At 36.4% G+C, this 14,268-nt stretch overlaps 1 protein-coding gene across 13 annotated transcripts in view; it reads left to right on the forward strand.

The window, feature by feature from the left end:
- The window catches only part of OXR1 (oxidation resistance 1), a 349,036-nt gene that overhangs the window by 209,938 nt on the left and 124,830 nt on the right, over positions 1-14,268 (forward strand). For 10 of the 13 annotated variants that reach the window (XM_050708640.1, XM_035546139.2, XM_035546143.2 and 7 more), the window contains 4 exons: positions 1,157-1,264; positions 2,364-2,483; positions 7,205-7,357; positions 13,895-14,079. In XM_050708640.1, coding sequence (XP_050564597.1) covers positions 1,157-1,264; positions 2,364-2,483; positions 7,205-7,357; positions 13,895-14,079 — 566 coding nt within the window. The remainder of the gene's footprint in view (positions 1-1,156; positions 1,265-2,363; positions 2,484-7,204; positions 7,358-13,894; positions 14,080-14,268) is intronic. The other 3 variants (XM_035546145.2, XM_035546149.2, XM_035546148.2) reach the window with 1 other exon arrangement.

Raw genomic sequence — 14,268 nt, forward strand, 5'->3', positions numbered from 1 at the left:
TTGTGTATAGAACATAGTAGAAAGAAAAAGGTGGTTTTGTCTTCCCCCCCCTTTACCTTCTTACCCTTTGAAAATGTGTTTGTTTTTTCTTTTTTTAAGAGAACTTAGAGGAGAAAGCATTCTTTTCCCTAGCTGTCAAGATAATTTAATAAAGAAAATGGAAGGAAAACTTAGCCTGTGAATAATTAATCTAGTCCATATAAATAGTGAGTATTGGAGGTATATATCATGCAGATGTAAGCTGAGGGACAAATGAGAAGACATTAAGACTGGAGTTAGTGGAATTTTTCTGGTTGTACTCTGTGTTTAGACCCACAAATATGTCTTTGCTTAAATTGCTTTATCTTTTCTTAACTGATAGGAGGTTAGTTCCCTGATACAGTGGTTATGAAACCCAGTGTCATTGAGACGTTGTACTTGTATGCTTTCTTGTCATATGATTATCACTGTTCTTAAATGCTTCCTATGAATTCTTTAATTCATGGATAGATTTCAAAATAAACTTCTCCCCTCACTTTCTTCTAATTAGTTGATATTGAATATGTTTTTGGAGATGGGGAGGAGGTGTAGGAGTGAGAAGAAGAGCTTGCAAAAATCCTTACTCAGAAATCACCTACTCCATAAACTGGATATTCCATCTGTTGTCATACTAGTTGACCTGTTATGCTTTATTTCTGATCTAAGTGATGATTTTTACTTGAAAACCAGATTAACAGAAGTTTGTTTCAATAGGAGAATAGTGTTAAAACTTACGGAGATTTGTCTCAACTTTTCTGTAAGTGAGGAATGGAGAAGAGAAACTGAAGAAGGAGTCTGTGAGGTTCTGTGAAACGAGTTGATCGTGTATATGTCCAGTGGTACCCAGCAATGAATTTATAGACCAGGAGTTCTGGTGTGATGTCTGAGCTGAAGCCCAACGTGTGTGACCAACCCTTTTGACCACCTGGAGACTGGGTGGGAAGGCAGGTGTCCATGTACAGGTTTGCAGGAGACTAATATTCCGAACATAGTTATCTTTTGGGGGCAAAGATATAAAGACTTAGTTTATGAAAAATTCTGTAAATCTACATACGATTAAAATTTATGAAACACTATTTGAACTAACTGCTTACAGGTTTGTTTTTGTTTTTCTTTTTTTTCCCCCCAATTGATACAGGTGGAATCAAGAGATACTTTAAACAGTATTGCCTTGAAATTTGATACAACACCCAATGAACTGGTTCAGTTAAATAAGCTTTTCGCCAGAGCAGTCGTTCCTGGACAGGTACTATTATATTATGTATGTTACTTATTCAGCAAAGACTTTTTTCCCCCATATTTCTCATCTTTACCAGAGAAAGTGTTAAAGTACTTCTCTTACTGGTTTTCCTATTGGCTTTGTAAAAGACTTCTTCATTTGGTGGTTTGGATTAGATGATGTTTAAGTTACCTTCCAACCCAAACCATAGTATGATTTTTCTGTAGTTTGTGAGTTCCATCTGATTATTAATAGCTTCCAAAAAAAAAAAAAAAAGGAACAACTATTGAAACTACGTCTCTTCTAAGTAAAATTGAGGGACTTTTTAATAAACTAAATATACGTAATGATACAATGACACTTGAGTAGAAGCTAAGTTGCTACTTTGCAAATACAGTAGGCTGTTTACAATCTCTTGCTTGGAGGTTAAATTCAGAGTACAGCTTTACAAACAGCATTTCTGACTGCATGATACTGCCTGCAAGTCTACTTAATAAATTGAATAATGTTTCCATGCCACCCTAAAAACTTTGTCTTTTTACTGGGAGTATATGAACTATTGTTATTTCTTTCTCTATTTATTTCTAGGTTACTGTTGCTTACACCTTTTTCTTTATTTATATTTACTTTTCCCCTAGCCTTTGCTTTTCCCTTCTTTCAAAGACAGGCCTGTAAAGAAGTGGTAGGTCAGCTGACGATAGCATTTGGTGTCAGCCCTGTATTTGAAAGAATCCTAGAACACGTCTATAAACTTCCTCAGAAGTCTGTCTCTTGATTGCTCAGATAGTAGAATGATAGCAAGAGAAATCAGGCAGGCTTTTACAGGGCGTTTCTGACATGCTATATATTTCTAAAGCTTTCTATCTGAACATTTTCTCAGCTATAACTAAATATCACTCATATTCTAAGATAATAATATTTAAAAGTTTTAAAAGCTAAAATTGAGACTTATTTTGTGTTGTTTTGTTTATTCCCTGAATTCATAATTTCTATTAAAATTATCTGTAGCAAAAATAATTCTGTATAGCTTGTTTTGAGAAAGCATGACAAATAGATTTCTCATTATTTCAGGTATAAGTTAAACTTTGAAAGCATAACTTCTAACTACATTATATCTTCTTTATAGATTTTGTATGTTCCTGACCCAGACTACATTTCTAGTGTGGACAGCTCCCCCTCTCTAAGTCCTATAAGTCCCCTATCACCTACATCTTCAGAAGCAGAGTTTGACAAGGCTACAATAAATGTAGGTATACCAGATGTCCTTGAAAATAATTTTCCCTTATGAGATAAATGTTACAAATGTTATGCTTTCTTCTTAAAGTATTCACTCATTTTGGGAGAAAGTACTTTACAATACCTGGAGTTGAAAGCAAAATAATACCATTTACAAAAAAAAAAAAAAAGTAAATAGAAGACGTTTCTCTTTAGTTCCATTAAACAGAATGAATAAACAAGTCTGTTTCATTAAGGGTCTGATTTTTGAGTGAGGGTTGATTACAGCCAACTTCTGCTCAATAGTCGTTACTACTTTTGTAGACTTTTGGGTACTAAAACTATATCATTATCAACGCTGCACTGTAATTAAGCTTGCGTGTATATTTTGGCAATGAACTAGCTTTGTAAAAGTAAGTCTTTCCAGGAATGCTGTTTTGCTTTTAAGAAAATTTTCATGGGGAGAAATCAAATTAGAAAGTTGCGATATCAGAGCCTCAGCTTCTCTGCATTCTCTGCAATATGTGCAATTCCTACTTTATTCAGATATTTCCTAATGTGTCACTACTGTTCTTTTCCTGTTATCTTTTATCTCAAATAACAAAACTTCCTGATAGTGTGCAGTCAAGCTGTCAAATGCTGGCTCCAGGATTCTGTGTGCTAAAAGCTTAGGTAGGCTTGAGACTTAAAGCATTTATTTACTTCCTTGCATGGCTTGATCCAGTGAAGTTTAAATAGAGGTTACAGCTTCATTACTGAAGAGGTTCCTAAACTGCATCAGAAAGGCTACAGTGCTGCTTGTACTGAAAATTATATCTGGTTTTGCTGTTATTCCTTTGCCCAACTTTCTATGACTATTGTCTTGGGATGTTTGCTGTCCGTCGTAGTAAATAAATCTACATTTGCCATTTTATGGCAAAGTGGTGGTGGTGTAGTATTCTTGTAGACTAGTGTATTTATTTTACTTTCTTCCTTATCAGTGTTAGAATGGCTGTAAATGCTAGGATAGATCTACCCGTATAGAGTAAATGTTGAAAAGTTACCCTTGGGTAACTTTTCATTAATTTTACTAACAGAAGTCAGTGCTCTTCCTATAATACACTTGATAAGGTGTTTTTTCCTGATACAACATGTTTTTAATCTTGTGAATTATTTTTGTACATGCTTGTTTGCATATAGTAGATATGTGGGCTAAGTAGTATAACTGTGCACAAGTAATCAGTTTAAAAAAAATAAAGCTTGAAGTCAAAGAAAAAACAGAATGGATTAAAAAAATTGAAGTTAAAATCCTCTTATACGAAGGGTTATTTTGCTTAGTGTAGGCAACTCAATGTTGGCAACATCTTGTGAATTAAACTGTACTTGACATACTGTATTGTTGCAGAACAATTTTGTACATTTCATTACATGTCGTGGATCACCACAAACAGTTCTTAGCTTGATTTTTCTTGAAGCATTTATGTGACAATATATAATTGTTCACAGAAGCTTCTGTTTCTGAGCTTTTTTGAAGCGTATGTAAGGAGGGGAAGGGATGTTCTTGGATGACTTTTGTGAAATAAAAATGAAGAACAGAAGTCACTTGTGCTAGTCAGTGTGGACTGTGTATGTGTGGCTTTTTTGTGGTTGGTTTTTATTTAACTAGCAGTGCAAGTGGTACATGACTTCTCTTTGAAGATAAGGCTGGCAGGTTTTGTTCTTTGATAACACCTGTTTTACATGTTTGTTTGTTTGTTTTTTTCCTTTCTGCTATTCCTATGGTAATATTGCTCTCATTCATGCATTCTCTAATGCTCTGTATTGATGTCTGTCTTCTTCGACTCCACAGTTTTGAATCAGCAGTTTAAATTTTAGCACGTCTAAAGTTAAAGAGGATATGTTATTCTGCCTTTATAATGTAAAGTGATCATCTCTCTGTGGTATGATCATTGAAATGGATCAGTTCTTGCCTGAAATTGAATGAGACTACCATATTTTGCCTAAGCAGAGGTTTAGGAGTTTGTTAAACAATGACTGTACTGTGTTTGTGCTTTCACTTCTGTTTAAGATTAGAGTAGCTTAACACTGCAGTGACTAAATACAAATCAGCATGTGGCCAATATAAGGCCTTTATAACCCTGTTTTCTTACCTTGCTATTCTTAAGCTAACATTTTGGTGTATATTTCAGTAAGCTTGTTAGTGTCAGGTTTTTTATATAAGAATTTGGCTTAGATTTTTAAGCCTTTCTTACACTACTGTTTTTTTTTCCTTGAAGTGTTTCTTCATCTAGCAGTCTTATGCACAAATTTAGGAAGATCCAATAAGTTTTACTACCTGTAAAACTTAAAAATACACTTCAAAAATATGTAGTGACAAGGTTGTTACTAAATTTGAAATTCTGCCACCAGTATTACTCCTGCTGAATGCAAAACAGCTGGCTTATTCATGGTGGACTTAGATATCAACTAGGGACTGTTACAACCACATGTAAAATTACATGCAGTCACAAAAGTGGCCACACAATTTTTAGGAGAAAGTCCGAGATGGAAGGAGAACTCGTCCTGAGGAAGCTTGCCTTTTAATTGTATCTCTTACCTCTTTCAGCAAAATCCAGCTCAATATTCAGAACTGGATTTTTGTTCTCTAGCCTTTGTGTACATCTTTCAATTACATTTAAAGCAGTGCCAAAGACATGATGAACTGAACACAGTTGTAAGTACTGTCTTTAAGTAAGACTAAAAGCAGTTAGCTGCAACTTGTGCTAGTGAATAGAACTGAACAGCAGAAACTCAAAGGGAACAAATAAGTTCACATTTTTACAAGTTGTAGTATTTTATTGTAATGTAATGGAACTCTCTAAATGTTGATTAAATTCCAAAATTGATCATCTGAGACTATAAAATAGGCTTTGGAGCATTCTTTTCTATATGTGTAGTTTTTATTTGTAAACATTTTTTCCCCCTGTCCCTAGTAAAGTTCTATGTTCATATACTGATTACTTTGTTGGACATATTGTGAGACAGCAAGATAGATAACTATTATCTACCTGGGAAGGTCATGAAGGAAATCCTCTGGAAGCTATATCGAGGCAGATGAAAGATGAAGATATTTGGGAACAGCCAGAGTGTTGGTATAATTCCTGACCAAACTGATTGCTTTCTATCACATAATGACGTGAGTGGCTCAGCAGATGAGAGAAGAAACACGGATATTATTTACCTTGACTAAAGCTAGACACTTGACGCTGTCCCAGAGCAGCTTTCTTACAAAGTTAGGGAAATATTAATTGAATGGGTGGACTACAAGATGAGGTGGAAAAGTTGGTAGGATCTTTGGGCTCAAAGTCATTCAGTGTCTCTGTGTGTGGTGGTTAGTTTCTGTTGCCTTCTGGAGAGGTGGGCAGTTGCAAACAGTTGGGGGTTCCCACTAAGGCTAATATTGGTTAATCTGCTTTGTAGTGCCCAAAGTGTTGGGACAGAATGCACCCTCAGCAAGCTTAGGAAGGACCAAATACTGGGGAAAGTCCTCAATACACTGGAGGGAAGGGCAAGGGCTGCTAATGAGGGACATCAGGAGGTTTCTGTCGCGTCATCTCTCCAGCTGCTTGAAGTTCAGTAGCAGCAAAGACCCACCTGGACCAGAACAGCCCCACGTGGCAGCACAGGCTGAGGGCTGGCTGGCTAGACAGCAGCTTTGCAGGAAAGGAGTAAGGGCCAAGGAGAGGTGGGATCTGGAGACCTGGCAGGCAGAGTGTTTAACAGTGGCCACTTGTGAAGATGAAGGCTAATCACGTTCCAGGTGGCAAATGGAAGAGCAATGCCAAAAGGTTAAGGAAAATGATTATTCCCCTGTCAGGGGAGCTTGTGAAGCTGCACGTGCAGTGCTGTGCCCACTTCTGTCCCCTTCAATCCAAGACAGGTGGACATACTGAAGAGAGCCCACTGGGGGGATAATTAGGGAATGGAAACTTGACACCCAAGGACTGTCTGAGGGAGCTGGTTTGCGTAGCCAGGAGGATAAAATGCTAATGGAGAACCTGATTTGTGTGTGCTACCACAGACAGAGAGGTTGGAGGGAGGAAAACAAGAGTTGTGAACTTCAGAGGTTCATAGTGAAAGGTTAGGCAGCAACAGGTGCAAGTTGCTGTGTAAGAGTTCCTGGTTAAATAATATGAAAATGTTTTTCGTGATAAGGGTGGCTAATATTGGAATGGGTTTCTTGGAGATGCTATGGAATCTCTAGCCTCTAAGACTTAAACTCAACTGGAAATGCCATGAGCAACCTGATCAGGTGTAGGCTTAGGCCTGCTTTCAACACAGGATTCAACTATTTGACCTTCAGAGGGCCTTTCCAACATACTGTGTAATATTATGGAAGGATAACAGAAGACTTAACAAGGCTTTTATTTGTTGAAATTGGAAAATAATCCTTTGCATTAACTGCCAGTTTCTCAAGTTTTATATGTGAAAGCGTATGAGATGATCTCCATATGTGAGTTCTGATGGTTATTTTGTTGTTTATTCCCAGGTTGATTTTGAATACCCTTTCCCACTTGTGTTTCTTACTATGTGCTAGTTAAGCTGTGCCTTATTAGTATTATATGTACGGTCAGATCAAAGTTGTTCTTTAAACTGCAGTGGATTTGGAATCTTATTTTTACATTTTCTTTCATTTCTGCAGCAAAAATTACACAACGGAAGATCTCAATATTGAAAAAGGTGGGCTCATAAGTTGTGGTTGTTTTTTTTTTTTTTTTTAATATTTCCTTTTAGGATCCAGATGGAGTGCAACGGAAGGAGTCAGCTGCTTCACCAGCACATGCATGTGTTCGTCCTACAAGAGTGGTATCATCCACCTCCGAAGAGGAAGAAGCATTTACGGAGAAGTTTCTAAAAATTAACTGCAAGTACATCACCGATGGCAAGGTACTTAACATTTGCATTTTTCATCTACTGTATGGAATGTAAAAAAAAAAATAAATAAATTTAAACCATAAACATGGACTTGAAGCCTTTTGCCAGTACATGTGTACTGGGGAAAGCAATGTAGTAGAAGTTAGTAACAAGCACTGGAAAAACTTGGTTTTGTTCTAAACTTTAGTTAGCTTGCTTCACATTTTTCATTCCTCCCCTAGGGGACTTTTTTAGGTTGATCTTAAACAAGGTTCTATTTCCAGGTTTTTAAGTGCTCTAGAACACTGATGTGGAGGAAATAAGAACTGTCAGCCTCAGTAGAAACTTTGCTATACAGGAGAACTTTAAGCAAGGATTTAAATTTACAGGATACTAGTTATGTGCTATAGTTCCTTGTCAGAATAATATGGGAAGTGTTCACAGCATTTGTCTTTGGCTTGCATCTCTACAGGCTATTTTCTAAAGCCTCAAGGAGAATGCTGTTTCTGAAGTTATATAATCCAACGCAGTATCAAGCCCATATGGGGTGGGGAATGAATGCTAAACTGTTCAGATTTGAGTGTTGATTTCTGAAGCTTAGTGTGTTATTTAGCCTTTGTCACATGGTAGGAACATCCTCTGGTGTCTTGTCATCTCTCCTTGATATACTTCCTGATGATGAAGGATGATGATTCTTCAAAGCTTTTCTGAAGAAAACTTAAGATTCATCTTCTTCTTTCCACTCTAAGTGATTTTGAACCTCGTTGTTAATGTTTTATACGGCACAAATGTGAAGTAACAGACCCGATGTTCTTAAACTAAAACCTAGTGAAAATCTATTTTTCAACATACTGAATTCCACATGTGAAAGGACTCAAGATAAAACTGCCACTTCTGTTTTTGAAAGACTGTTTATTCTGTATGTTTGGTGTAGGTTATTCGTCACTCCTGTGACTTGCTGGATAAGGACGCAGCAATTCTTTGATGTAGTGGTTGGAACCTGGAAGCATTGGCTCTGTTACAGTTGTCCTTAGACATCTAAGGCCACTGTTGGAGAAAAGGGTGTTGGACACAGTTAAAGCATTGTGAATATGCCACATCATGGTCAGACAAGAAGTCAGTGTAGAGTAACTGACTGTTGCACTGCAGGGTTGCACCATCACTCACTGTTTATGGTACAGGTAGGCTTGCCCTTTCTAGCAGCCATACTTCTTGCTTTTTCCACAACAGGCTATGGAGGTTAAAATCTTTCCGGTATCTCTTTTGAAGACAATTATGCTGCTCTGGGTTTTGGTTCTTTTCACTGTTGGTTGGGAGGGGAAAAGGTATCTTAAACAGTCTACTTTATTGAAAGTGAAACTAATAAAAGAACTTTAAAATTAATTGTTCTTTATTATGCCTGCTAGTTTACTCGTCTTGTTTAGAAAAGTAGTAGCTAAAGGTGAATTAGCAATAGTGAGGCTTTAAAAACAAATCCCAGTCAAGTTATGTACAAAAATCAGTGTTCATGAGGTGAAAAGGAGAATACTGACAAGGTTAAAGACTTCTACAAGAAATGAAGAAAGAACTAAGAAAATGATTATGTTAATGTTTCACAAATTCTGAATTATTTTTTGTTCCGCTGTGTGTATTCAATAAAATAATGGAATAATTTAGAGGCAACTTCTGGACAAAAACTCCTAGACAGTAATCCTCTCAAACTTCTTAAAGGTGTAGTTTACTGAACTGCCTAATCTTAATATTTGGGCTCATATATGTCATAAAGTTTGGCTCTAATCCTCCCTTACCTTGCTTGTTCAGAATTTTATACCTCAGATATTGTTGAGGATTTAACCCCACTGCTTTCTGAGGCATAAGACTTTAATGGAATGAAGTTAAAAACTATTCAGATCTTAATATCTATGTACAGGTGCAATTTAATCCTCTTTATGTAAGCTTTTACTTACATGGATTACCTTTTTTCTGAAGCAGTTTTAAGACTGAAGAGTTCTGTTTTTAACAACTTAGTGTCTCCAAATGGTTTTCAAAAAAAGTGGCTCACTGCTTCTTGAGGCTGTTAAAGCTGAACTTGATCTGAATATGAATTCATTTCATATCTTTAGTGTCTTTCCTACATACAAGAAACTTGACTTCAAGTGATATTTTTGAGTTTTGGTCAAATACCATACTTTGTATAATATTATCAGACTGAACTACTGAATAGCTATATGCAGACTAATTTTCACTTCAGTTTGACAGTTTTATATCCTTTTCTACAATAACTAATTAGATGTATGGTCCAAAGGAGGCAAGCCACTGGTTATTTGGTCCCTTTTTTCTTCACTTTTTCTTTTTTTTCCCCTGTAGGGCTAGAAAGCTAGGAGATTCAAGGAAATGGTGGCAGCATACAGGAGCTGTGTAGGAGCTCAGTGTGCCAGCTATTGCCCAATCTTTGCCTATGCTGTTGCTCTGATTTGTTTATCTTTTTTGACACGTCATTGGTACAAATAATTTTTTGAAAATAATTGTCAAGTCCGATCTGAATAAAATATTGTCTAAGCTGTTCACAAAAAGTTCAACAAATATTTGCCTTTGAAGGGACTTGTGCTCAAGTATGTAACAGAGTACTACCATAAGGGAAGCTAGGCTGTCACTCCCTGTGTTGGTATGGGTAGGTGAGGGCGTAGGGAGGATTTTATGTAAGTGAGCCCTTACACTGTTCTTCAGTCTGAAGAATATATTAACACTGAAAATATTACAAGCAGCTTATTCAGGTCAGAGAGGGAGCTTTGGAACTTCCTTTACCCGCTCTAAAAACAAGGAATCAAGATAATTATATGGGGCTTGAGTCTTGAGGCTATCATCCTTCATCAGTGACTTTAAAATAATGAAGGAGGTTAGATTATTGAAAGACAGACAAAAGATGGTAGGTTATTGGTTTTATCCCTACATCAGTGTTACCCATTTCTGGGCACTTTTGTAGAATAGCTGTGACTTGTTCTGTCATAGTACATAAATGTGTGAGTAACCAGAAAAGTCATTCCAGAACCTCAAATGAATGCATGGTACTAAAATGATTAAGAATTCATCACTGACTTACAGCTGAGATGATAGTTCTGAGCTGTATGTATTGCAGGAATGCTGATACAGAAGTCTGTCTGATCCATTACAGCAAACTGACAAGGAAATAGAAGTTTCAGGTACTCTAAACAGGATGTGTCTTTTATCTATCTCTATACAAAACTAGTATCCACTCTCAAAGGCAGGAGCTGCTTCAGCTTCCATCGTGCGGGGGGGACTAGCGTAGTACAATTCTTGACTAGTGGTTGATTAAATGCATGTATACTCATGTATATTTTGTTCTGATACTGTCCGTTTTTCACACAGTAGCAGTTGATTTGCTCTCCATGCTGTGGAAACACAAACAGTTGAGTAATACATAATCCACAGGCTTCGAGGAAGCCTTTCTCCTTCAAACAAGCTTGAAGGCAAGAAAGACAAATTATTTCTTAGTCACAGATATAGCTGAAGTGGTAGTAACACTGGCAGGTTTGAAGGGTAAAAAGGTTACTGTTTATCTGGGTGTTACTTGAACTAGACCTAGGTACCTAGGCTAGCATTCAGTAACTGTTGGTAATAACAATGATGGAAGTATTAGTGATGTTTTTATTATTAATAATCTCATTTCCAGCCCATAAATTTGGGGCAGCTATTGTTTGCTAGAGAAGCACACTCTGAAGCGTTTGCATAGTAACTATGGAGCATATCAAGTAACTTGAGCCAGAAATGTTGGCTTTATATATGGATAACAAAGAAATAGGTCATCTCTTCTTGAGGAGGTATTAATCCAGTGTTTTCAAGATACTGGTATGTATTTTTCTACTGCTTTTTGTCATTTTAGGTGCTTGAGCAGCTTCTTAGTCGAGTATGCATGAAAGCCCGATAGCTTCAATGGTTTAATTCTCTATTTCTCCAAATATAATAAACTTTAAATGGAAATACACATTCAGATTAATTTCTATGCTGAGTATTTACCTATTGGGGTCAAGGGTTTCTTCTAAGATGAAGATAGATAGCAGCTGAAAAGCTTGCTTATGTGTTCAGTTGAGGTTGCTGAGGCAGGCTTTAGAATCTTCCATGCTTAACAACAACTGCCTGGTGTACAGGTTAGTTTTTTTGTTGTTGTTTGTTTGTTTTTCTACCAGAAAGATTGTCTGACTGTTCTATAAAGCTTCCACTTAAAATAGAAGGTCTTTTAAACTTGTTTTTGTTATTTAGTCAGTCTTGCACACTTCTTTGCCTGGACATTTGCATGCAGAAGATTAGCTATCTACTGTTCCTCAGTGTTTGATGTCTGAACTAACTGGATGTGGTGTTTAGACACATTCCAATTTTGTCCTGTAAACAGACTTTTTTTTTATATCCTGAATATGATGACATTTCTTTAGGATATTGACTTGCCAGACCAGTAGGAGCTGGGGGTGTGTGTTGGGGTGGTGGTGGTATTTTTCTGAACGGCTAAAGCAAAGCTGGAAGCAATATAGAAATGAGGAGAAGATATGAAACTTTCTTCATACACATTTTGTGACTGTAGTCTCCAGATCACTTAAAACGTGTTTGTGGACTTTCTTTGTTTTTAATGTACGTATCCAATACAATCTTTTATTCTTCAACATAAGTAAGTGCCTTTCCCTATATCTTCAAAGAGTTTCTACAGTTATGTTGAGCCCTCTTATTTTCATACATACTATTATCATAATGATAATACTCCGTTGTTAAAAATGGCTATGGCCTTGGCTTCTGTAGGTCAGAACTGGAGAATATTAGTAAAATTCAATTTGGTGTTCTTTAATGACCATACGTAATTTAGGAATGATGTTGCTTTTTGCTTTGCATATTTAATTTATAGAGGCCATATTTGTTTAAAGAGAAGCAATTGTTCTTACGAGCACACTCACTGATTTTTGCAGTCATACTAGATTTTTTTTCTAGACTACAGTGAAGAGAACCAAATTCAAAAGGATGACTGTCAACAACAGTTGGGAATTCCTTTTTGCACCCTGAAAGCCTACTTCCAGAATCCACACATTTTGGGAGGAAATATTAGTGACTGTTTCAGTGTCTTAAACATCTTGAAATTATGTAATTATGTTCTGACTTCTGAAGTCCTTAGGATGTTCTTTGTACTCTGGCACGTGTAAAAACCTGACTAAGCACTGAACTACTCAGGACTTACATGTAGGCACTTGAGCTGCTTTTGAGACTGTTTCCTTTTTTCATAATGGTGATATCATTGGTCATTGCTGGAGGCTTTAACTCTTCTTTTGGCTCATTTTTTAGTAGTCTATAACTTTCTGCTCGATATAAGGCATCTTTGTATTTCTGCTATGAAGATCATCAGTCATCAGAGGGCTTGGGGACAAATTTCTGTTGATGGAAAGGAAGGTAGTTCTATTTTATGCTGTGCTGGTATGTGTTCTTAAAACTGCAAAGCAACAATTCTTCTCTAATCTAATATGCGGTGTTGTTGGTCAATGTGAACAACTTAACAGGAGTTTAATAAATACCGAGTTCAATGATAAGTTTCAGCAGCATATGAAGCATTTTTTTTTTTGTGATTTTGCCACAAAAGTTTTCAGTGTGCTCTTAAATTTGTAAAGCTCTTAGGATTCACGATCTATAACTGAAGGATCACTGTGATCCTGCTTCAGGCTGTATTTCTTCCAGTTCATGGATTAAGTTTAAACTCTATTAATCTGATAGTTTAATGAACTCCCTTAGTGAGCAGCTGTAGTGTTGGTGGTTGCACGTCTTTCTAACTTGGGTGGGGAGTTCAGAGAATCCTACCACTTACATTAACTTTTTAAGCTTTTCAACACTAAAAGTTTAAAATCTACTTGTATTCATGTCCTGTGGCAATATCATTTGTGATAAAACTCATCTAAAGGTGCATCTTAGTGCAGCTGTATCTTTTTTAAAAGAAAGTCTTTCTAGAATGAAACGACTAAAAATATTAAATCAACAACCAGTCAATCAACTGGTCAATTCAGTTGGAATGAGTTGTATCGGATACTGCTGTCACTTCTGTGTGAGAAAATGGAGACAAATTTCTGCTTATGAGACTTTTTTTCTTGAAAAGACAAAAATAAGAAGAGTTAAGAGTTAGGTTTTATGGAAAAAAATGCTTGAAGCTTCCTACAAAAATAGCAAAAAGCCCTATGGTTGTCTAGAAAAGATAAATCTTTATCTCAGAGGAGCCTCCTAACATATTCTGTAGGTTGCAAGCAAATTTTTTTTTCTCCTTAACCTAATTATTAGATAGTTGCTAAGAATGAATAGGGACAAAACTGGTTGGCTTTTTTTTTGTTGTTGTTGTTAAGAAGTAGGGTGTCATTAATTTTCTTCCCTACAAAAAAGTGTTGTGTTTCCAGGTAACTGCGAGAAATCAAATTATATAAAGCTGCTTAAAGATAAAAAAAAAAAAAAAAAAGCTTTTAAAAAAAATTAGAAAACACTTTTTCCCTATGAAAAAGTGAATAAGCTGAAATATGAAGGAGAAAATTTACCACTTGTTTTTCCCTCTCATTTTAGGGTACAGTCAATGGTGTGCTGCTAGTGACGCCAAATAATATAATGTTTGATCCTCATAAAATGGATCCTCTGGTCCAAGAGAACGGCTGTGAAGAGTATGGCATCATGTGTCCCATGGAAGAAGTGATGTCAGCTGCTTTGTATAAGGAAATTGTGGACAGCAAAATTAAGGATTCATTAAGCATGTAAGATAGAATAGTATTCATAAAGCTTTGAGTAAATATATGCAGCCATATGGCTGACCATGCAAAACTAGCACAAATGCATTTTTTTCCTGTTTTCCTTTTTAAGAACATCCAAGATTGGCTTGGAGAAAACATGGAGAAAGCTCGCTTTGTTTTAAGCACTCACACTCGTTCATACTTCGTAGAATA

The sequence above is a fragment of the Cygnus atratus genome, chromosome 2 (genome assembly GCF_013377495.2).
Source record: "Cygnus atratus isolate AKBS03 ecotype Queensland, Australia chromosome 2, CAtr_DNAZoo_HiC_assembly, whole genome shotgun sequence".
NCBI lineage: Eukaryota > Metazoa > Chordata > Aves > Anseriformes > Anatidae > Cygnus > Cygnus atratus.